Here is a 23,822-nt window from a genome sequence, read left to right as displayed (position 1 = left end):
GGGATGTCTGGTCATTGGTAGTGCCACAGATGTTACATAAGGAGTCTCCTGCTGCATCACGGCAGGGGCACTGGTGCCTTATATTGGGGCCTTATACTGTCATATACTGTCATAAATGTATTATCTGAAGCAATCATATGGTATAACATCTTCGTAAAATCTTTGTAATTAATGATGTATATTTGTTGAAAAACTACCTACACACTGATAAATTACATACTGTATTGCAGGGCATCCTTGGCTCAGGATTCGCATTGAAAGTGCAGGAGCAGCATCGTCAGAAACACTTTGAGAAAAGAAGGAATCCAGCTGCAAGTCTAATTCAGGTAAATATGAAACCACCAAAAAAATAGCATGTGATTTAAAGTGCAAATTGGAGCAAGTCTTATTGTTCCAATTTAGAAAGTTTTGTGGAAATGAAGTTTAACATATTGGTTAGTTTCATGAAATAACTGTGTTTAGTGACTGCTATGTGTTCCATAATTCTGCACAGAATCATAGAATCATTTAAGTTGGAAAAGACTTGTAAGATCATCAAGTCCAACTGTATATAGCATTTTTAAGTGTAGTTTTCAAGTTCTTCTCTTCATGTTGAAGAAACAAAGGCAAGGATGACAAATGCATTCCTGCAGTTAGAAGATTATTTGGGAAAAGAGAGTTGATCCTTAGACAATCCAACTGACAGTGCAGCACTCTTGCCTATATTAAGCTAACATTTATTTACTACAGGCTTTAGAGTGTTCCAGTGAGTGATATACTTGGCGAAGACAAAAAGTGTCCTGCACAGAGAATTGCTTTCACTATTAGTCAATTCTGAAGATGGAAATGTAGGCAATAACAATTAGAAAATATCCGAAATTCTGGGAAGTTGTTTCAGCTCCAGTATTGACATGATGGTGCAGATCAACAAAAAGTGGCATGATATGTGTTAAGCAGCTGTTTTGCATAGGTTTTTTCCCTAACTTACAGTCCCAGTTAAAAATGAGAAAATCCTCTAAAGAATGATTTTGCACCAAGCTTTACTCTGCTTGATGCACTGAGGAAAAAAAAAAAGGAGGGAAATAATCTTCTAGAGTCCTGTTTATTTTTTATATGGCTTTTAATTTTGAAATAATAAGTCCAAAAAGAGAAGCTGAGCATGAATATGCTAGAGATCCATGTTAAGTACATGATAGATACCAGACTGTCTTTGAAGCTTTCCTAGTTAATAAATGTTTTCCATTGTTACTGTTCAATTTATTAAATAATAAATATTTATTATTTAATATTTGTTAGAATAATTAAGAAAAATAAGTCCACTCCTTTTGTGTCTATTGTACTTTAGAATGACTTCTAAAGTACTTTCTAACACATGTATTCTAATCTACTTCTTCCAAGTTTGGTTGCCAAAGGAAACATATAATAGATTAAGGTTTTGAATGTGGCTATTCTTATTATTTTATTTATGTATTAGTAAGATTATATTAGTAAAACAGCATGCTAAATAGATTACCAGTAGATATCTGACTGATTTCAGAGAGTGACTCCCAACAGGCAAAATCATTGCGAAAGGAAAACATCTGTTGTGGGATCCCACGATGAAGGCTGTTCAGCACTTACATGTTCAGTTACATGTTTACCACTTTCAGTGATCCAAAAATTAATATAATATTGTTGCTAGATGTATTTGAGGATGGAACAAGGCTGGCAGAATAGGAAATATGAGGACAGGCACATAGGAATAAAACCAGAGATGACCTGGGTGACTTTAGGGTGAAATGATTCCTACCAAATGTCTTAATACAACAAATACAAAACTTGATCTAGAAACAGTGAATTCATATTATTACAAGACGCCTCTATCCCAGTATTAGTGTCACCGGAAAGGATTTGATGACGCACAAGAAACACAGAGGAGAAAGAGCAGGAAATGAGGGTCAAGAGCTTCATACAAGTTCCCAGTATGTTCCTCCACCTGGTTTTATTGCAGTCCTTAGATACAGAACCACAAACATAACAAGAAGAAAGCTGTTATTACCACTGCAGTGTATGATGATGCTCATATTATTATACTACCTATCAATTCAGCATCTGAAGTTTGTAAGTGAGACTGGAATATTGAAGAAAGCAAATAAAACATTGGAAGAAAATGAGTCAAGTACTGGAGAAAATTTTGTGTTCATAAATGCTGGATGTGTCTCAACTGCACATCATTGTGTACTGTAATGGTGCCCAGGTTTTTGTAAATTGTCTGTTCTGATATTGATAATGAACTACTATGGAAATCAGTGTCAAAATCTTATCAGGATAATGTCTATTTTCTAATCAGTTACTCTGTAGAATTAGTCTGTACTAACTCTTCTGTTGCCACAGATAGACTGTTTGCCAGAGCCTTTACCTGACCTAAAGATAGCTGTAGAAAATGTTTCATATGGATATACATTTCTCAATTCTTTAGCTTATAAGAAATAGTCAATGTGAGAATTATTTTAACATAATTCCAGAGAGGAAGTCCTGGAACCTACTGGACTGTTAAATGTAGCAGGCAGAAACATAGCAAGTAACTCTGGATATAAGGCAAAATCAATTACTTTCAAATTAAAAATAATGCTGACATTTTTGACAGTGGGAATGATCAACGAACTAAGCAAGTTACAAAGTGAGTGACAGGTTCTCCATCTGTAGATGAAGACTAGGTATGTTTCTGGTAGATATGTAATGGGAAAACACAGGGTATTAGTTTCCTTTTAAGAATACCTAGATGACATATAATGGTTGAAAATATACAGGAAGCACAGATCCTTAGCTAGTACAAATTAATATAGTTATGCTAACATCAGGGAAGGTGTTCCAGCTTGTGGAACGGAGGGTCTGTCTTACTATCTATACACAGATATAAATCTAGAGCAGTGGATACATTTTCAATGCTATTGCTTTGGTTCCTCACCTTTGAAATTATTAATTTTGTGGTTTTAAACATTTAGGAGTGTTTCAAACCACAGAAAAGGCTTCTCTTTTCTTCTAAGTAGTTTTTGCCTGGTTTTCATGATAATTTGCAGAATGTATTATGACACTTTCTTTACCTCAGACTGCATGTTTGTGTGGGTATCCCCTATGGACTTGTCACAAATAAATCCCTGCAATGCTTTTCTGAGTACCTTTATATCTTCTGGTGCTTTCATGGAGCCAGTAAATCTTACCTCACCTGTAAAGTGTATTGTGATTCACAAAACTTTTGGTATGTTTTTACTGGTACTTGCTGAATCAACCTAACAGAGCACATTCCAATCTGAGCAATATCCCCTCGCTCTGTAGTCAGTGAGGTGGCATTGTCACTTCATTTTCTTGGTTCCTCTGTGCTTTTCTATTGTTTCCCCATACCAGGCTTCCTGGCGGTTTTATTCTACTGATGCCAGCCGAACAAACCTGACAGCCACCTGGCGATATTATGAAAGTATTCTTCCTCCCCTCAGGCATGTATCAGTGCTATGAATGATAAGAGAAAGACATAACTTGTATTGGTGACTAATCTGCTTTTCAATTTTTTGTTTCATCCCCTGCTCCCTCTTGCCTTGTTTTTTCTTTCTTTTTTTTACCACATATCCTGCACGTAGTGTGTATGGCGTAGTTATGCTGCTGATGAGAAATCAGTTTCCATTGCTACCTGGAAGCCTCATTTGAAGGCCTTGCATACCTGCAGCCCTACAAAGTAGGTACAAATATGGCAGCTGGTGCTGTTCTTGATGTTTGTTCAAGCTTATAGAGAACTAGTGTTTGTCTGTTTTGTCTCGGTTTGTTTTCTTAAATCCTCTCGAGCCCTCTCATTAAAAATTTCAACCAACAAATGAAATCAATATTATCTAGGAGCCTAGGATAGTGGGACAAATACAAATCATTGCCATTCATCGAAGAAATGCACAGACATTAGAAACATTTTCCCAAAAAGCCACTTGGGCCTCAAGGTTAATGTTTCACCCTGTTCCAAATTATCTTTAAGAAGGAAAATATTAACTTTGATGCAGAGCTTGATCCTTGATTCAATGGTATGTTTATGCCAGTGCCTCTGTAAAAGGCTATAGCTACTGATCTACCTTTCCAAAGGAAGAGTACCTTGTGGTATTCTGGAGGTGAATGCACTGGGAAATATGCTTCTTTTTGTCATAATGTCTGATATATTTAGTATTTCCTTAGGTTAAAATATATATTCATTAATACACACAGCCAGTGGAAGATGACTCAAAAGACCTGATGCCACAGTTTGGCAGACAGGAAGTATTTGATATCCTACTTTGGGTGAGAATTCACAGAGCACTGGCTGCCCAAGACTTTTCAATAATTCAGTAGAAGATTTAGCAGAAGGTAGTGAGTTGACTGATTCAATATAGGGCACAGATCAGGAAGTAAAAGATACTTGATAAAAATAAAAAAGGAGAGCACGAGAGCCTTATGGGAAAGCTCTGATAAGCATCCTAACTGTTGTTATTGCAGACAGTGCAAGAGAATTAGTGGTTTCTCTCAAAGCTGGGTGATGAACATCCACATGACAGTTAAAAGGTAATTGTGTGCCAAAAAGCTCAGCCAAAAGGAAGTTTGGCTGGGTATCTAAAGCTGATCTTTGAATTTCAAAGAGTTGACAAGAACAGAGCCGTAAGTAATCCATTACCATAACTATAATTCCAAAATTCTCTAAACTAAAAGGAGCTTTTAGATTAAAAGTTACATGGAATATTGATTTTCTTACATATACAGACAGGTTGAAGGCAACATTGGTATAAATGGATGGATATAGATTTACATAAATAATGAAGCTGTATCCCAGATAAAACATTCTAAAAAATGACTGTCCCTCAAAACTGTATCTACATGTTATTTTAAATAAGCATATTGCCATGCTATCATAAAATTAAACCTTTTTATTTACCAGAAATAACTTTATCTAAAAAGAACCTACAGCTTTCTGTTATATATGTGTCAGCAATGCATTTTGCCTAAGTGCTTTGCCAACTCAGTCTGCAGTGGTATGTACTAAGCATGTTATGCATGTGTTAAAACTACTAAAATTTTCTTTTCCGGAAACATTGTAGTTATGAGTCTTGCTTGAATGTTTTTGTGGTTGCAATGTTATGTGTGTGTTGTACGCCAATTAACGTACCCATTTACATTTATCGTATATCTAACATTATCTGTAACTAAGTAGTGTGATTACTATCTGCATAACAATTATGTTTTTCCCTCCCACTCCCTGACCTGAAGAAAAGAACAAGGGGAATCTTCTAGCAGGTTTGTAGTTCCTTTATTTCTTTTATCTGTGAAACTGCTGCTTTCTAATGGCTTTTAGATGTCTCAGAGTTTGTATAATAGGTTCAGTGAACTGTAACTGTTGATAGATAACAATCAAAAAGTGGGGGTTTTTTAAACTCATGTAAATATACTAATGCTGCTGAAATTTGCTTCTTTGTCCCAGTTTATGTGTGGAAAAACTAGGCTGTTTTTTACATTTCTATTCCCATGTTTTAACTTTGAGGGGCTCAGGTTGAACAGTGGCAGAGCAACCAGTGGAGCAGCCTCCCCAGACCCAGTGCCTGGGCAAGGACACAGCCCCAGCTTCTGCCATGAAATCAATGATTCCTTTCCAGGAATCACAGACGTATAGCTTAGTTTGGCTTTGTGAACAAGCCCACCAGCCCTCCACTGCAGGGGAAGGACCCTCCAACAGGGCTGGTTGGATGTCACTTTGGCAAGAGTCTGTGCTGCCCTGCATGAGTATCCTCAGTGCTTCCTCAGTACCGTGACTCCATGTTTCCTAACTTTTCTGTCATCCTCTCTTAAGGAGTGTTTTGGGACATGGCAGGTGGGGGGAAAGCAGGACTGCAGTGGCTCACCTGCTCCTGGCTGCACGGTTTGCACTCTCACACGGCGCAGTTCAGGTAGAGGAGGCAGCCTGGTGTGTCTCCTAAAGCAAGAACCACTGCTGATGGCTGGGAGGGCAGGAGGGTTTGCACCCAGCCTAGATGCCAGCTGAGGACTGGATGCCTACAGCAGGCACAGGCAAGCCTTGGCAGGGCTATCCTTACCAGGTAAATAAAGCCCTGGAATTGCACATCCTAAGGCAGTTGGAGAGAATGCTGGTCTTTGCTGTACTGATAGCCCAAACCCTTAGGGACAGGAAAGGACTCAAGGGTTACAAGAGAAATTACTCTATCTTAGAAACTCACTAGGGATGGGAATCAGCAGGTATTTGGCAGCTGGCACTGCGGTATCAGCATGCTCAGGGAATAGCAGAGTTTGCCTACCAGCATAAAACGCTGAAAAGCCAAGAAAAAAATCTTGGTTACACATGAATCCCCAAAATAATGCACCCTAGAGTTGCACTGTGGTTCGCAAACTTCTGGGTTATTCAGTCAGGGATTAAAATCTTCACATTTCCAGGTGGCTTCTCTGGCACTTGACTCCATCCTCTTCCTCACAGTGCATGCATCTGCTGTTAGTGTCATAGTGACTCAAGGGGACAGGATTTGCTATGTCAGTTCTGTGACTTTTCATATACATAACCTCCATAAGCTTGCTAGCAACATATTGATCTCTTTAAATTATTACAGCTGGATCCAAACTTTGTGCACTCACTAGCTGTATTTCCCACTCTTTCAACAGCAACATTTAAAATTGATTTTTTTGAAAGGCGAAGCTGAAGTTGGCAGTAAATGAGTACATTCCCCTAAAACTGTGACTTTTGCAGAGGGGCAAGGCTGTTACCAGTTGTACCTATGAGCACTTAAAGAGAGAAATTTACCTACAGTAACTGGAAGCTAGATCCAAACCAAACATCCAGTTGTCAAAACATGGTCATAATTCATGTTCTATATTAGTGATAACTGTTGTGGCTTTAAGAGAAGTCAGTGATTTAGTCAGATTTTTTCACTTTATTTTCACTGACTGGATGATCACAGAACCACAGAATATGATGAGTTGGAGGGGACCCACAAGGATCATTGAGTCCAACTCCTGTGCCTGCACAGGACCATCCCCAAAAGTCACACCATGTGCCTAAGAGTGTCACCCAAAAATTTCTTGAACTCTGTTAGACTTGGTGCTGTGACCACTTCCCTGAGGAGCCTGTTCCAGTACCCAACCCCACTCTGGGTGAAGAACTTTTTTCTAATATCCAACCTAAACGTTCTCTGACACAACTTCAGGCCATTCCCTTGGGTCCTGTCACTGCTCACCAGAGAAGAGATCAGTGTCTGCCCCTCCTCTTCCCCTCACAACAGAGTTGTAACTGCAATGAAGTCTCCCCTCAGTCTCCTCTTCTCCAGACTGAACAGCCACTGAACAGACCTCAGCCACTCCACATACAGCTTCCCCTCAAGACCCTTCACCATCTTCATTGCCCTCCTTTGGATGCTCTCTAAGAGCTTAATATCCTTCTTATATTGTGGTGCCCAAAACTACCACAACATTGAAGGTGAGGCTGACCCACTGCAGAGCAGAGCAGGACAATCCCCTCCCTCAGCTGGCTGGTGATGCTTTGCCTGATGCCCCCCAGGACACGGCTGGCCCTCCTGGCTGCCAGGGCACTGCTGACTCATATTCAACCTGTCATCAACCAGGACCCCCAGGTCCCTTTCTGTGGCACTGCTTTCCAGCATCTCATTCCCCAGTCTGTACACACATCCATTATTGCCCCATTCTGGGTGCAGAAACCAGCACTTCCCAAGGTGTTTGTCCCTTCAGAAACTCCTAACTAATATGTACACTGCTGCAAATTAGTGTACGTGCAAAAATGATCTAGTTAGCTCCCGAGATCCTGGTCTACAGTAAAAACCCTACAGACCACTCTGTGCCTTTAAAAAAGTTGCTTTTTGTCAGTGGCTGTTTATCATTCTTATGCTTACATATTACTGTACTTTTGTATCACTGAAAATATATGTGGTGTATGTGGTCCTTTGTGTCAAAAATGTAAATACAAACTGCTGCAATGTACTTTGAGAGAGCTGTTCTCAACTATTTAATTTGTTTCTTCCTGCAATGCTAATGAATGGGATGCTATGTGAACTAAGCAAGCTGCTTGTTTCACTCTTTAAATGAAGATGTGTTTGCACAAGCAGTGCATTGGATTTCTTTCTCTCTACTTTATTATTTTAACAGCAGAGAAAAACTTTTATTGCTTTAAATAAAAGTTACTTTCTTTCCTACCAGACTGACTTCTATTTACAGAGATTAATTCTTGCGTTTTTCACACATAGACCTACAGTCTTTTATTAGGTAACCAATTGTTGCCGTGCATTTGAGTTGTCAGAGCTGTGCTTATGAGGATGTAGCCTCACATCGATTTTAATTAAAATATGTATGTTGTATTTCCCAAAATATTACACACAAATATTCTAATTAATGATTTGTCAGAGTATTGGTAGACAAGCTCTCTGGTGTATCCACACTGTAAATGAGATATTTCTATAATCGGTTCTAGAGTTCTGCAAGTTGTTGCAAAAGCCTATATGTTAAATTCTCAATATCTACGAATCCATACACTGAACACAAATATTTATTTCTGTTCAGTTATACAACACAGATGAAATTGTTTCTGTGCAGGAAACTAGATAAAGACTGATCAATCTTTTGACATCCTCAGAACATGAGGAGCCTTAGGCTATGTGTAGGACATGCACTGAATGTCTGCAAAGGATGAATGTCACCCATCTAGTGTTGTGACCCATGAACCTGAATATTAATTCCTTATTCAGACAGCTCTCTCTGATGCAATAAGGAGAAGTTTTGCCAATATAGGAGCTTGGGTTGAAAAGTCACCCCTGTTCTGTGAGAAACAAATGATACTCTGGAATTCTCTCCACCTCCTATACCGTATCTGTTTCTAAAAGTAGATTTTATATAAACACTCTGCATGTACCATATAAAAAAGAAAACTGCCAATGATGCATAATCTAACTTGAGGTGGAAAGCCTAACCCCTTACCTAGCACTGGAATGCTTTGTAACATGGTCCTCTATCTCCCCTCACTCCTAGTGAGCTTTGTAGTAATAAACAGAAGCTCTTCAGGATGTACACCCCTCGGAAACATAGGTATTCAGCATCCTGCCTATTCATATGATGTTTGAGAATGCCAGCTAACATCAGGTGCATGATTCATTTATTTCCCCTCCTTAGCACTTTAAAGTTCCTTACTTCTCCAAACAATGTTTCTTAATTTATTTCTCTTTAAGTGCTTGTAAATCCCTTGTTGCTTGTTGCCTGCAATGCCATTAACACAATGGCAATGATACGAGTTCTTTAAAACTCATCCAGTCAGACAATTGCACTGCACAGCACGCTGTGGTTTCACCAAGCCGTGTTCCTCTTCTCTGCTTGAGACTTCGACTTCTGGAATGCATTATGTTGCAGGGATCTAAAAGTGGGGTTGAATATTTGCATAAAGACATTTCCCCAAGTCCAAGAGGACTTTTATGACCATGGCAGTTGAGTTCTCTATCAAGTAATTAGTGGGGAATATTAATGCTAGGCAATTACAAGAGTCAAAATATGGAATTGTTGTTGAGAAGAATCCCCTTGGACACAGCCTGAGGAAGTTGTGCCTGCATCCTGTTCTGGAAGGTAGAGGAATGCATGTGAAATCAACCATTTGCTTCAGCTGAATTCTGTGGAAATTGTGTCTCTTACCAAAAATGATAATTCCTAGATGAATGGATCTTATGGGAAGAAACCCATGATTTGTATCTCAAGCTGATTACATTTTTTCTTATTTTTTAAAAATAATGTAAAAAACAATGGAAGTGCAAACACATTATAAAAAATGAAGATAAAAAAATAATTTCTCTTCTTCTGGAAACTGTTCTGAAAAAGGAAAAAAAAACCGCATAAAACTCAATACCATTTATTTTTTTCTGTTTGACAATTGAGCTATAAGACATTATGACCCAAAATTCTTGTTATTACTCATTGAAGGTATGAGATATTACACTACATTTCTTGAGTTCATGGTCCTAGCTCGAGACTGGTGGTGAAGTCTTGAACATTTGAACTTCGGGTCTCACTGTACTATCTATTGCATTTGCATTTGTTCAGCTTAGCCTAATTTCAGTCAGGCTTGGTAAAAATCAACACCTGTATTTATTGGATGCTGGAAATTTGCCTGTACACCTGCTTACTGTTGTTTTACAATGGTGATAACTTCTGGCAGTTTTAGCTTCTGTCTTGAGACCCAAAGCATACTCCCTCACCCTCAGGCTCTCCATTCATTCCAATTTTTTCCTATTTCTGCTACCACCAGCTGTCTCAGTATGAAAAGCTGAACAATAAGTTGTAAACTGTGTCTAGTAGCCAGCAGTAGTGTTGCAGGTCTGAGGCTGAAGGAAAGCAGAAGTTAAACTTGACCAGATATGTAGGAAGATGGTCAGGGAAATGGGAGAGTGGGACTGGGAGGGAAAGAGATGCTCAATCAACAAAAAGAAGTACAGTAAGATGGTCCGTGGAGGACAGAGCAAGCAAAAGTTCGTAGGCATTTGTTATTTAAAAGAAGATCTCACACAGTCTAATCATTTGGACCATCAGCGTTCGTTCCTCCTGCAGTGAAGCTACAGTGACCTCTAGTGTCCCTAAACACCTATTCCCTCATAAATCAAAGGTGGGAAAGGCAGAATTTAAAAAAGAAGAAATGACAGAAAGAAAGTCGTTTGCTTTCACAGGGAAGTGAATGGCTCAGGCGTACAACAGAAGGAATGAGTAGTAAAACCCTGCAACTGGCCTTCCAGAAGGCAAACGAATAGAGAAAAGTAGTTTGCTTGCTTTCCCACAGCTGCCAGTTGTAATTGATCTCCACTAAAAGATGCTTCAAAGCTCCAGTGTTATCAATATGAATGCATTCCACTACTTGCAACCTGCAACAATAGAGGAGTGATAGGTCCAATTCTTCCCATTGCCAGGGAAGACTGGAGACAGCTGTGGATCTCTCAGATCATTGTCACTTATGTTTGATTTGGGAACTTGAGTAATTTCATTTTCCTGATTCTTTCTCATAATTTTGCCTTTTGGACAAACATTCAACTTCAAATTTGAGACAACTTATGGGGATATGTGAATTTCCAATGCCCATTAACAGGTTTTACATTAATTCAAGGGATTTCCTTTGGATACCATGTAACATTAAAAGGTGAGAGACAAAAATTATAATAGGCTAGGTCCTGAAAAAAAAGAGGTGAAGGATTTTTAGCATGTACTGGACAGCATTAAGTCAGAATAAAGGGCCGTAAAGACTTCAGTGGCTACTGATTCAAATACAGAATGTTCAAAGATGCTTGAAAAGGCATAAGATTATCTCCACTCTGTATCTCTAACATCATCTTTACCACTGTTGCATCTAGAGCCAGGAACTAGGTTATAGCCCATAAGGAAAGGGACTTTCACTCCGGGGAAAAGCCTGGTTAGGATCCCTCCAAAATGCTCTGATACAGTTACTCCTTCATGATCTGTTATTTATCATATATAGAAGAGCCCCATGGCAGAGTGGTCCCAAGGACAGCAGCTTTCTTCTCCCAAGCACGAATTCCCCACTGCTACTGGTCATACAACTTATGCCTGTGCTGAGTTAGGACCCAGTGACTTCAGGAACATTTCCCACCAGTCTCGAAATAGGAACAGGGATCAAAGAAGCAAAGACCTGCTATAACCAGCCTCTTTGGAGATGCATCTCAAGATGCAAAACAGAGTTTCCAAACCCTGCTTCCTTCAGGGGTTGCGTTTCTCTTCAGGACACAGCATCCTCCACATGGACTGTTGGCATGCCAGCACATTGCCATTGCTACAAAGCAGATTTCATTTTATTTATATCTATGAGCTCTGCATTTTAAATTAATATTTTCATTCTCAGTGTTGCACTTCTGAAAAATGTCTATAGCACAGATTAAGTGTCTACTGTTCCTTTCCATTGTCTCATTGCTTTGATTTGGAGAACTAAAGATATGCAGGTTAAGTAGCCATTGTGTATCATTGAGCTTTTTATAAATGAAATAACAATGTCTACCAATCATTTAAAGGCTGACACTGCTTTCACTAGTAGAAATTAATCGACTGAACAACATGTGTGCTTCTTTAAATTTTGTTTTTAAATTTTCATTTTTATTTTGGGGTTACTGGGATTATAAAAAATATGGTCTACACTGATAGTTTTTATGGCCATTTTATCAATTTTCAATTCTGTTAGAAAAACAGGAAAAGGGCTTTCTAAGACTTGTCAAAAGAAAGTATAATTTTATTTCATCCTTCCATAACAAGTACAATTTGAGCTATTAAAAAGAAAAAAAAAGAAAAAAAGCATAAGGGAATACGTGTAGGAATAATATCTGTAATAAAAGTCCATTTTTATTCTCTTGCTCACACTGTATAATATGGCAATGCAATAATGTGGTTAATAAATATTTTACAGCTTATATTTTCATTGTTGTACAATGCAAAAGATTCCTGAGCTGAAATATAATTTAGTCTTGAAATGTAATTTGTATTGAAAATTAAATTTTAGAACTCACTTTTCTTTCAAATAGTAGGTTTTGTGGGTCTTTTATATTGCATATACCACAGCACACAGTACTGCAGACCTGGGTAGCAATTTGAAATGGAAATAGATAATATTTTCAGCACCATGATGTGTTTATTTCAACAATTGCTTACCTTGGCAAGGGAAGTAAAGGATTACGTTCAGAAGTTATAGTAAAGGTATTCTTTTAAGCAAACCATCATGTCATGTAGAAATCAATTTATCTAATTATCTTTTTATTAATGTGCTGATTTTTTATCATTCTTGAAAATTACCTCATAATTAAGTTTTCAGCATGTGTTTTGCCTGTGACAAACTGCATCCTTTCTGCTCTCAGTGATGTTTGTATTCAGATTGAAATGCTAAGTTCTGCTATGCATGGACAAAGATATCTGTTTATATCAATATTTCACAGCCACAGAAGCCTATAACTACATTTCATTTAAGTACATATTAACACTGTATTTTCAGAGTGCAGTGGGTTGAATATCTAAGAACCACATAATCCATGTTAGCATTAGTAAATTAGCTGCAGAATTCATTTCCATTGAAAACATCTTATGGGCATGCTGAAGTTAAATGCGAAGGCTTTGAGAATACTAGAAAGTGTCTTAACTTCAAGAACAACTATAATTTGCAGGTAGATAGTCTTTGCTCAAGTATTTTAAAAGCCCCCACAAAGCCTATGTAGAGCAGTAGAACTGCAAGACCCGGTAACATCATACCTTGAACAGCTCCTGCATTGGCACCATCATCTCTCCCCTTGTAAGAACAGGACCACTGATCAAGATGACCCTTTTTTTGCTCAACCAGTTGAACTTAACCCTGCAGATAAAACAAGGTTTCCAGACCTCAGTATCAGACTCTCTTTCTGTTTCCCCTTTGCATCTTCTGCTGCAGGAAGCGACAAACAAAGGCAAAAATGTCAAATAATGAAAAGGCATAAGCAAATAGTTCATCAGATATGTTTGAACACAAACAAAGGTAATTTAAGCACTGGGAAATAGAAAGTCTACATTTAGCTGGCTGGAGGGGAGGGTTATAAGCACAGCAGGGGAAAAGAACAGCTTACAATTGGCCAACCATAAAACCACAGGATCATCCATGATCCAGGAGACACACTCATGAGCTTGGTTGGGCTCTTGTACCTGTCCTAAAGCACCTGTGCAATACCACTTGCATGTAGACAGCTCTCAGCTTAATCTCCAGCAATGACTTTAGGGAGCACACAGCGTATCATTACATTTCCATTAATAGGTCATCATGATGTTTTTTGAATGTTTTGTTAATTTTGTTTTTGCCTTGACCAAGTAAGTGCTGTAACAAGGAATTCTGGATATGAGTGAACACTAATCATGCATATGAAATGTTGGAAGTGCCAAATCCCAAACAGTCATGAATACACTAACAGTATTTTTGCCTGCTTAAAAAAAAAAACAAACCCAGACAATACTACATGGCATGCCATAAAAATTGAATGAAAACATTTTGGTTTTGTTTATCTGAAGACATGGCCAGAAATGCAGTGAGCATAAGTGCATAAGATGGACACACCCATTTAAAATTCAAGGAATAGGGAAAAAATGTAGAGATTAATAAATAATAATAGGGTGAAGTTTGTGGTTTTTTTGTTAATTTAATTTCATTTACAAGGTTATTCTGTACTGTATGATAGGCTGCCAATGATAATGCTTCTATCAAAAAACAAGTTCATCAAATCAGTTTCATTCACAAATTAAATATATTCAATGAAAATAAAAGTGTGTAAGAAACAGATTCATACCAGTGAGAATTTTTAGAAATTATCATACAGTGGAAAAAAGGAATGGAGTGAAGGAACTATGAAATAAAATATACTTCTCTCCCTCACAGTCAAAAGCTGAGTTTTAAGGAGCGAGTCCGGATGGCCAGCCCACGAGGTCAAAGTATAAAGAATAGGCAATCTTCAGTCGGAGATCGCCGCTCCCCAAGTGCTGACATTGCCACCGAGGGCAGCCCAACCAAAGTCCAGAAGAGCTGGAGCTTCAATGACCGAACCCGCTTCAGGCCCTCGCTGCGGCTGAAGAGCTCACAGCCCAAACCCGTGGTTGATGGTAGGAGCTTTTCATGCCTCATTTGCCATTGCACGCTGCCCCCAGCCTGCTCACACTCTTGCACGCTTGCGCTGTGATTGTGAGATGCTTTAGGAAAGCAGAAGGAGTTGTTATTTGGAGACAGAGACACAAGCCAGCTATAGTCTGCTTCAAAGAACATGTCAGAGTGATTTTTTTTAATAAGAAGTGTCACTGGTGCATAAAGACCAATTGATGGAGGCAGTAATCACTGTGAAAAGTTGCAGATGGGCTAAATGTATCCAAGGGATTTGGATGCAGCAGCTCCTCTGTCACGGCCCTCTCTCCCACTGCTGGGCTCAGGTGCTGCCCAAGCCTGCTGCCTCTCACTGGTCATCTACGCAGCATGGCCAGTGCTGCGCTGTCTGTACCTTTGCCAGCCAAGAGCACAGCTTGTGCAGAACTGATTCCCTCAGGCAGAGAAGCCCTGGTACCTCCACTGGAGATGCAATCACCTGCCACCAAGAGATGTACTACTGGGTGCTTTAAGTTTGATCTGGCTTGGTAAGGCAGGTGGTTTTAGCAAACAAAACCAGCATTATTGTGGATCCACACGTGAAGAAGTGGATCTTTGTGAAAATGGCTCTTTGTGAAAATGCCACAGCAGGCAGCCTAGCCTTTCTCTCAAGCTGTTCTCCATTCTTTGGATAAAATGGCTTCTGGCATTACATTAGCCAGTATTCAGGTAAGGAACTTCATCTGCCAAAGCTTGCCAAAACAAAGAGAGTGACTGCCCTAACCAGAGAGCACCAAAGCAAATGAGAGCAGCCACCTGACAGGCAGGAGCTGAGAGCACCAGGTGAATCTGACCCCTGTATGGGATGGGTCCAGCAGTGAAAGATGTAGTAACACAGCTCTGGGGGTACCACTGCCCCCAGTGGACTTGGTTTTGGATTTCTCCATTTACATTTTTCCCAGTATATTAATGTTTTGCTCTTTCTTGTGGTACCCCCCACATAAAAAACTGGTTGGCTACCACAGAAGGCAGTGACTCTGACTGTATGGGAAAGATACAATACAGGTAATTTGTTCCAAGAAGTAACTTCAAACTCTGCAATGGCAATCATGGATGTTATATTCAACAATTGTGGTAAAACTAATTAGACAGAAGTGTGATTTTAATGCCTTCTTCCTTTTTAAGAGCACGTATTATCACAGACATGTAGGTTGTAAAATACCCATTGAATTGCAATGCCCCATCCCTCAGATGATGATGTCCTACACAACACAACTCTGCAGGAAAAACCTGCATAAATAAACATTTCCTGGAGGGCAAACCAGCAGTGTTTGCTGAGGTCACCATTCCAGGCTAGCCTTCCCCCATGGAGACCTCTCAGATGCATAAATTCCAAATTTGCCTGTGGTTCAGTGAGCTACTGGAGGGAACCAGCTACCAGGCTGCTAACCAGGTTGCTCATCGCTCCTCTCTCCATCCTGGGACAAAGGTCCTGGCTCATGTCCCACAGCAGCTGCAGCACAGGAGCTGTGTGATGCTGGCCCAGCTTGCATGCTGATGTGAAGCTCAGACAATGTGCTCCACAATGGGAAGTGAGAAATGCTCTAGGTAGCAGAGTGGTTGAAGGTACCCTGTCTAAATTTAGGCTTTTTGTATAATCATTTACATAGCACAAGTATCTCCTCAGAACTGCACCAGAAGTAATTTCATAGGTTAACTCCACGTAACTCACACTGTGCCTGGAAGTGGCCTACAACAGTAATTTGTTGAGCACTGTCCCAGCGTATCAGTGTCTCACTTCTGCCTTAGCCCTGCAGTCTGCACCTCACTCAAGCACCTGTTTCATTTTTCATCAGCCCATTTGTCATAGAAGCGTTTCCTCAGCGTGTGCCCTCTGTTGTCCTGTATGTATTGTCGTCAATAACAATTATTTGCACAAGAAAATCGTGCACTCTCTGATTGTCTCCCTCTCCCGGAAAAGGTGGCATAAACAGCACCTTGAGTATATCTGTAGATAAAAGACAGTAACAACAACAGAGCATTCACTGCTGTCCGTAAACCCTTAAAGATCTTCCTGCTCCTCAGGGTGAGCACAGCCTGTTTCCTGGTCAGTTATTTCCAGCTACCAGTCCACCCTTATGAACTGGGGCCAACAGATACACCAGTTTCTCATTTGTGGCAGAAGGAACAGCTTCCATTGTCTCCAGTTTTTAGGCAAATGCCAAGTTTCCATTCTGGGACCTCATCCAACTACTTCTAGGACCACTATGATCAGAGAGATGTCCAGTGTGCTCACTGCTGAGAGGCAGCTCCCTGCTGCCTTACACAGACCTTTGCAGCAAAAGTCAAGGACTACCAACTTTGATTTCTTTTTTGGCTTTTTTTTGATTACCAATTTCATAGTTTGATATGCCTTCTGATTTTTGACAGCTCAATGAGAAGGATCTTGAGATGATGCATTTAGTTTAGAACATCTTACATTTTTCACAGGATGAAAAAAAAAAGTATTTGCAGCATATTATTCTTATCTGTAGCTTGCCAGATCCTGCAGTTTCCTCCTTGAGGTATTCTCCAGCCAAATGATTAATTATTTTGGTGGGACAATCTTCAAATCAAAACTAGAAGACACTCCTTCACCCCTTGGGTGAAATTCTGGATGCAAAATAATACCCTTGAACAGCTGGTCCTTCTGGTGATTCTTATATCTCTGTAATGTGTTTGGGGTAGAAGAAATTACACTTACAATAGACCTTTTGGGCAGTGACAACATAGTACTGGGTATCCAGTTCAGTGTCAAAGCTTTATATCAGTGATCTAATGAAAAAAACAATAGTCTTACTATTAACCTCTCCTTCCAAAATAGAAGGCAGAGGAGACAGTTATATTTGCTGCATTTTTTGCTTTATGGGATTTGGTGTGGTAAATGCTCTTCCATTAACACAGGCAGAAGAGGAACGATCTCTCTATCCAAGTGAGGTGCACTGAATTCTGTGTGAAAATAAAGAAAAGAAGCAAATATATAAGAAAAGGATTCAGAAAGGAAGGGAAATTGTCAGCATACAAAGATTATTAAAGGCAGATAGTCAACAGATAGTGACTTTGCAAGGCTGACTAAGCACTGGTAAGGACACGGCTGGAATCTTGGCCAAAGCCGTCAGAAAGAGACTGCTGGAGAAACTAAACATTAGCAATTAGAAACTGGCCTGTAAAGGGAGGTTTCTAGTCCAGACGGGAGCTCATAGGGGTAGCTAAAAGGCTAACCTGGTTGAAAATGTAGTAGCCTTCCTCCTAGGCTACCCAGTAACACTCTAACACTCCCCCACTATATATTAAAATCAGAATTTTTACAAAGAAGAAGAATTTCTTGGGCAGCAAGTAAAACACTTAAGCTGGCCACAGCTATCTCCCAAAAGGATTTTGGCAAAACAGCCTTAGAACAGTATGACCAAAACTGTTGCACAAATGGCTTTATTTATGGGTAGAAACAGTCCTCTGAAATCGCCTATAGACCATTTATTGCTATTGCCAAACTGGGTCTGACAATGACAGCAATTATTTCAGCTACATATGTGCATTTCCAAATGGAATCCAAACTTGAGAGAGCTTTGATGGCTTGAGAGGTCTTTGTTGGCATGGCTGCAGATGCTTTCTAGGGTATTTAAAAGCACAGGGGAGTGAAATTGAAAATCAAGACTTATATAATCGAATTTTAAATACGTGTGCAGTCTCTGGTGACATGGTTCACAACTGCCAGAACTCTTGTTGAAGAGGGGACTCTGCACAAATTAATGAAGTTGCCAGGATACTGTATTTCTAATCCCTGTTATCAATCTAAAAGGGGATCATCAGGAACAAGTAAATTAGAGGGAAATTTTCACCGACCAAGAATGTTAAATAGTGAAGCTTTACAACATGCACACCTAAAAGGATACATGAATTGTATAGAGTCATGGAAGAGCCTTCCCCAAAGGGATGCTACATCACATAGTCAAAAATGCTGCCTGACCTAGGACCCACATGCAGCTACTCCTGTACCTATACCTGTATGCAAAGTGAGCCAGGAGCCATCTCTGGCCCCAGGACCTCCTCATGCAGTATGGCTTGTGCCTCTGCTAAACGAAAACAGGGAAACTGCAGCCAAACTGCCCGTAGGGAATGGTCCCCAAAACATGAGAATACCCACTGGCAGGTACCAACCCCATAACAGAGTCTGTGCCAGTGATAATGTAGTACAGGTGGTTTCATACCATTGCTTAGGGCACTGTGCCCGTGCTTCATTATATGTTGTGTAGATCCATCCACAGAGACTCATCTCACAAAATCTCTTCTTTGCAGACAAGGGTGTTCCTGCCCTGGGTTGTTTTTTTTCTGCTTGCCTTGTTTTCTGGGGAACAGAACCTTTTCTGCTTAAATCATGCTCCAGTGTTGTACCACCACAGCAGAATTAATGAACAATATTATGTTGTGGATGCAGTTTTCCATGAGGGACAAAAGTACTATATTATATTTGTGTTCTACCATCCCATGCTTCTAAGCCTTTGCATGAGTTATTTTGCCTTTACTGTAACCTAGAGACATTGTGTGGCTTTTTGAATAAAACATCAAAAGTGTTCAGCACTGGAGATATTACAAACATATTTCATTTGATTAATCAAAAAAAAAAAAACTCTCCAAGGAAATATTTGATTTCTTGCACCATCCCTGAACATTTTATGCTCAGATGACCTCTAGCCTTTCATTCCCTACAGAGTACTTGCACAAAATCCTCAGGGTACAGTATATTAAGAGAGCCATGGAAAGAATGCAATCGTGCATTTCAGACCCCGTGTCCTCAGTTACTACCATGTAATCTATGTATTGCAAAAATGACAAGCTTTCCTTTCAGTGGCATAGACATCTTGACTTCGGATAAGGTTCACGTGATGTGGCAAAAGTCCTTAGTTTGATTGCTTCTACATCTCAGCTTAAATTTGCTGATTCAAAATGAAGCTTCATGATATCAAAATAAAGCTTGAATGAAGTTTTACTAGCAATATATAAATTTGTGCTAGACAATAGATTAATTTTCTTGTGATAGCTTAACTGGATGATAGAGGTCTCATTTATTACCATTGTCACTCTAATTAACTTGGAAGATCTGGCATTCTGATCTAAGGTCCAAGTCATGTCTTCATTTTGTGTAAATAGGTACAGGCCATTGGTTTTGAGGCTTTATGTTAGTTCACTCCAACCAAAGTCATGGCCATATGAGTCCATAATTTAGTCACTTCCTTTATGACAGCTCTTGAGGAACTTGCTGTGCACCATTTCTCACTGGACCAAGTGCTTACTCAGTGGTCACATGTGAATGATTATTAAACTCACCTCCGTGAAGGACAGCAGCAGACCACCTCACCAGAAGTATGATTTGTATGGGTTTTGGATAACCTCATCTGCAGTGAAGACTGTACAAATGAGATAAGAAGTAATTTTGAGAGGACATTCATACAACTTCCCAACTGCCATGTAACCCACTTGGACCGAATCTGAGACATTTGAGAAATGTTTCATTTTTATGACATGCTACTGGGGAAATCCTTCATGGCTTTTTAAAATACAGGACTCTTCTGTAGATACCTGAATCTAAAGCTGCCATTCTCTTTTCTGCCTTTGCCCCCATCTATGACCTCTCTCAGGCACAGGACCTGGAAATCATCCAGGATGCAGGACCTCTGAGGACCTTTCAGAATATCAGACATATATCAACTGATGTGCACTACAAGGTCTTGCAGGAACACAGTCAATTAGGTGTGACATTTAGTTCATTAGTCCCCAGTTCCAGATATTTTCATATATATCTGTAATTTATTTTACAGTTTTAACTTCTTGTATGCAATGTCTATAAAATAACGGACATGTGTATCTAAAAATATACTAAAATCATGCATTTAGTGGCACCTAACCTTTTTCTTTCCCACTCTTCTCACGTGGTCATCTAAACTTGCTGGTTAATTTGCCACTATTTATAATAAGATCAGCCTTTTTAACTGCACAATTATTGTGCATATAATGAATCGTTTTTGGAAGGTCTCCTAGTCCAGCATATCATCATTCAAAATTAAAAGGATGCCTTTTTAATTAAGTAGTGGGAGCTGTTCCATGAAATATTGCCAGTGAAGAAATTTTTGAGAAGCTAAATAATAACTAAAGATAATTGAGAGTTATTAGAAGGGAATGCTAGAATTTTAGATATTTGGAACTTGCCTGCATTTTATGATAACATATAATAACATATATAAATTAGGTTTCTGACCTTAAAAAATTGCACTTACAAAGAAAGAAGATTATATAATTACATCCAGAATACATAAAAAACTTCCCACCCATCCTATCTTCCCTTTTGACAGAATCGGAGGTCTTTTCAGAAATGTTTCCACATATAAAATGTTGTTAGGGATATTCTTTATGATATTCTGCATCATATAGCGTTGCAGTTACCAAATTCAAGTTCTGATGCCCCCTTCTCATCCCCATGTGGAATGCTTTGGCTATTTCAAGAGAAGACAAGGAACAGGCTATGTATACAGCACTGCTGCACTCCCCATTGGTATTGCCTGCACAGCAGAGGCTCAGGTCGGGCAGAGGGGAAAGGGAACTCCTAGAAGCTTGTGCAGGAATGGTCCTCCTTACAGGAGGCACCAGTTTCCTTCCTTTCCCAAGAAACTGCTTGCCAGCATGGAAATGACAACTGTTTTATAAAAGATCCCTGTAAATAAGGTTTTCAAATTTTGTCATCCTTATTCCCTATTTCCAAATTTTTCCACTTGGACACTGTTGTGTACTACTAGGGATTTGGGTGTCGTTTTCTAAACAAATATTAAGCATCTACTGTGCAGTGCATATCACGGAAGTACTTGTCCTGCCTTCTTCCTTCTTTCATGATTAGAAGAAAGCCTTTCCTTTTGTTTAGTTTGTGGGGGTTTTTTTCCTTAAATCAAGGAAATAAATACCTGATTCACTCCCTCGGGCCCCCTTTTTCTGGCCTCTGCTCTGGAAAGCATGTAAACATGGGCTGCTGCCTTTCCTGCTTTGGGGGAGCTTTGGGCGTTCTTATTAAGTATGTGATTAAGTTCCATCGCAATTAATGTCGCCTTTTGCAGTTGATTTTTCCTATGGAACTTAGCAAGCAGTCACAGTAAAATAAATTAAGTGAACTGTGTACTGAGTGTCAGCTTACTGATGTTTTAAAGTAAAGGCAAATTGAAAAGAAAATCAGTTCTAGGGTAGTGAAGGGATTTTATATTCATGGTTCAACAAACAGGAAAGTAATGAGAGCTTGTAAAGAGGTGAGAAATTTCATGAAACATATTTAAACAAAGGCACTAGGCTGAGACATGTTTCCTTTTGATAAAGGAAAATTGCATGAATTGCATGAACATAAACCATGATGTTTCTACTTGAAATAATTTTTGAGAGGAAAAAAGAGAGATTTTGTGAAACATTTGCTGCCTTATAGCATTTGTGATAATACTATAAAATATGTACAGTACATCTTCATAATTTAGAGGCCATAGGCTAAATCCTTAACTCACCACAGTAAATCCTCAGTGTGAAGAAAAGTACTTCAAAGGCAGGGTAAAACTGAGTGAAATACACCTACCTTGGAGACATTACCTAGGCATTACATGGAGTAGCACAACAGAGGCTCTATTTTCTTGCAAAGGGTGCTGAAAGAACAGACTAATGAGAGTATTAAGCTGCCAGCATTGTTTCTTGAACAAGGGGGGGTCATCTGAGCTCAGTAGCAGTGTAAAATTAAGGCAGTTTAGAGTCTAATGCTAAAGCACGTGCCTGGGCATCCCTTTGCATCAACACCTCCCATGGGGACAACCTGTTCTCCAAAAGCTTTGAATTTATGTCTAACTTTACTTGCCCAGAAGTTAGATGCATTGAACTATCCACTTGTTTTCTTTCTGACTACTCATGCAGAAAATGAGTGTCAAGATGAGTGTGTCCCATTGGGGTGCCTTGCACTGCTGCCCTGGGCAGCCAGAGCAGCTCTGCACTTGAATGAGGCTGCTGAATAGGGTGGAGAACAGGCTGTGGAGCTGCATTATGAATTGCTTGGACATCAATTCCCAAGTCAAACTTGGGATTTTGAATGATAGTTAAAGACTATGGCTGGATCTAACTCAGAACCTGTGAAAATTAGGCCACCATCCATTTTTCACCTTGGGTCATGCATTACAATGAAAATCAGACTTTTTTTTTTTTTCCAAATCTGTGTGTCTTTAACCAAGTCAACACAACACTGTGTTGTAACATGAATAAATGGGAGCCATATGCAAGCTACCGACTTCAGACACCTATTTAGGTTTTGCCATATCTAGAAGGTAGGTTCTCAGCCTCAGCAGAATTATTTAGATCACCTATGTGAAGAGCCCGAACTACATTTTACTCAGTCAAAGATCAAAGTGATTCTGAAGGCTTCCAAAAAGCGAGTAAAAAGGTCTGTGTTGGGATCACCATACCGGTCACTATGTCAGAAGCACTTCCATAGAACTATCTGTGGTATCAGCACACACACTTACCAATGCTGGCCCGTTGTTGCTGGCATATGGTTGTTCCCAGAAAACAGAGTACAAGATCTTTTTTATTTTGTTAAGTAGGTAGATAGTTACTAGAATGTTACTAACAGTGAAAGTAAGAAGCTATGAGAGTGATCAGAGTAGTTTCACAGTTCTCCCAATGCCAAAGCATTTTATTAAACAACAGAAACCACTTCTAAGAAAGGGCACGTGATGTTTACAGAAGTAATAATCCAAGCCTTGTGCATAACTTTTGCACAGAGCCATATGAAATGCAGCTACAAACTTCTAAATTTTGTGTTGGTGACATAAAATGTTTCGGAACAGTGTAATTTTTTTGCCCATTCATTTGGGGTGATCATTAATGACTAGAGTTTGCGTGACAAGTGAATAAATACTGTGACAAACAGGGAAATATCAAGACAATTTTACTGCCTTGTGCACACCTCTTTTATATCTTGGTAACTGCTGCTTTGCTATGTGATTAAATCAAAGACTGGTCTTCAGGAAGAAAGAGGAAAAAATTAAAAAGCAGCAGAGACCAGACTGTAGCCCAAGGTAAATAATGTCAAAGATTGTAAGAAAATTGTGGATGTCTCATCAGTTGTGAAATAAACACTTTCTTTGTTTAGGATCAAAACATATACTGAATTGTAAATATGCTGGTA

General features: G+C 39.4%; 1 protein-coding gene across 4 annotated transcripts in view; it reads left to right on the top strand.

Moving 5' to 3' along the window:
* The window catches only part of KCNQ5 (potassium voltage-gated channel subfamily Q member 5), a 275,042-nt gene that overhangs the window by 237,203 nt on the left and 14,017 nt on the right, over window positions 1–23,822 (top strand). Inside the window, exons 7-11 of one of the 4 annotated variants that reach the window (XM_027884188.1) lie at window positions 231–326; window positions 3,594–3,688; window positions 5,233–5,259; window positions 9,001–9,057; window positions 14,393–14,613. In XM_027884188.1, coding sequence (XP_027739989.1) covers window positions 231–326; window positions 3,594–3,688; window positions 5,233–5,259; window positions 9,001–9,057; window positions 14,393–14,613 — 496 coding nt within the window. Of the gene's footprint in view, window positions 1–230; window positions 327–3,363; window positions 3,453–3,593; window positions 3,689–5,232; window positions 5,260–9,000; window positions 9,058–14,392; window positions 14,614–17,267; window positions 17,280–23,822 lie in introns of all 4 variants that reach the window. The other 3 variants (XM_027884186.1, XM_027884190.1, XM_027884187.1) reach the window with 3 other exon arrangements.

The sequence above is a fragment of the Empidonax traillii genome, unplaced genomic scaffold (genome assembly GCF_003031625.1).
Source record: "Empidonax traillii isolate 1590-97213 ecotype Southwest subspecies unplaced genomic scaffold, ASM303162v1 scaffold139:size1643147, whole genome shotgun sequence".
NCBI lineage: Eukaryota > Metazoa > Chordata > Aves > Passeriformes > Tyrannidae > Empidonax > Empidonax traillii.
Note: the sequence above shows the minus strand (reverse complement) of the source record. Positions and strands in the feature narration are given on the sequence as shown.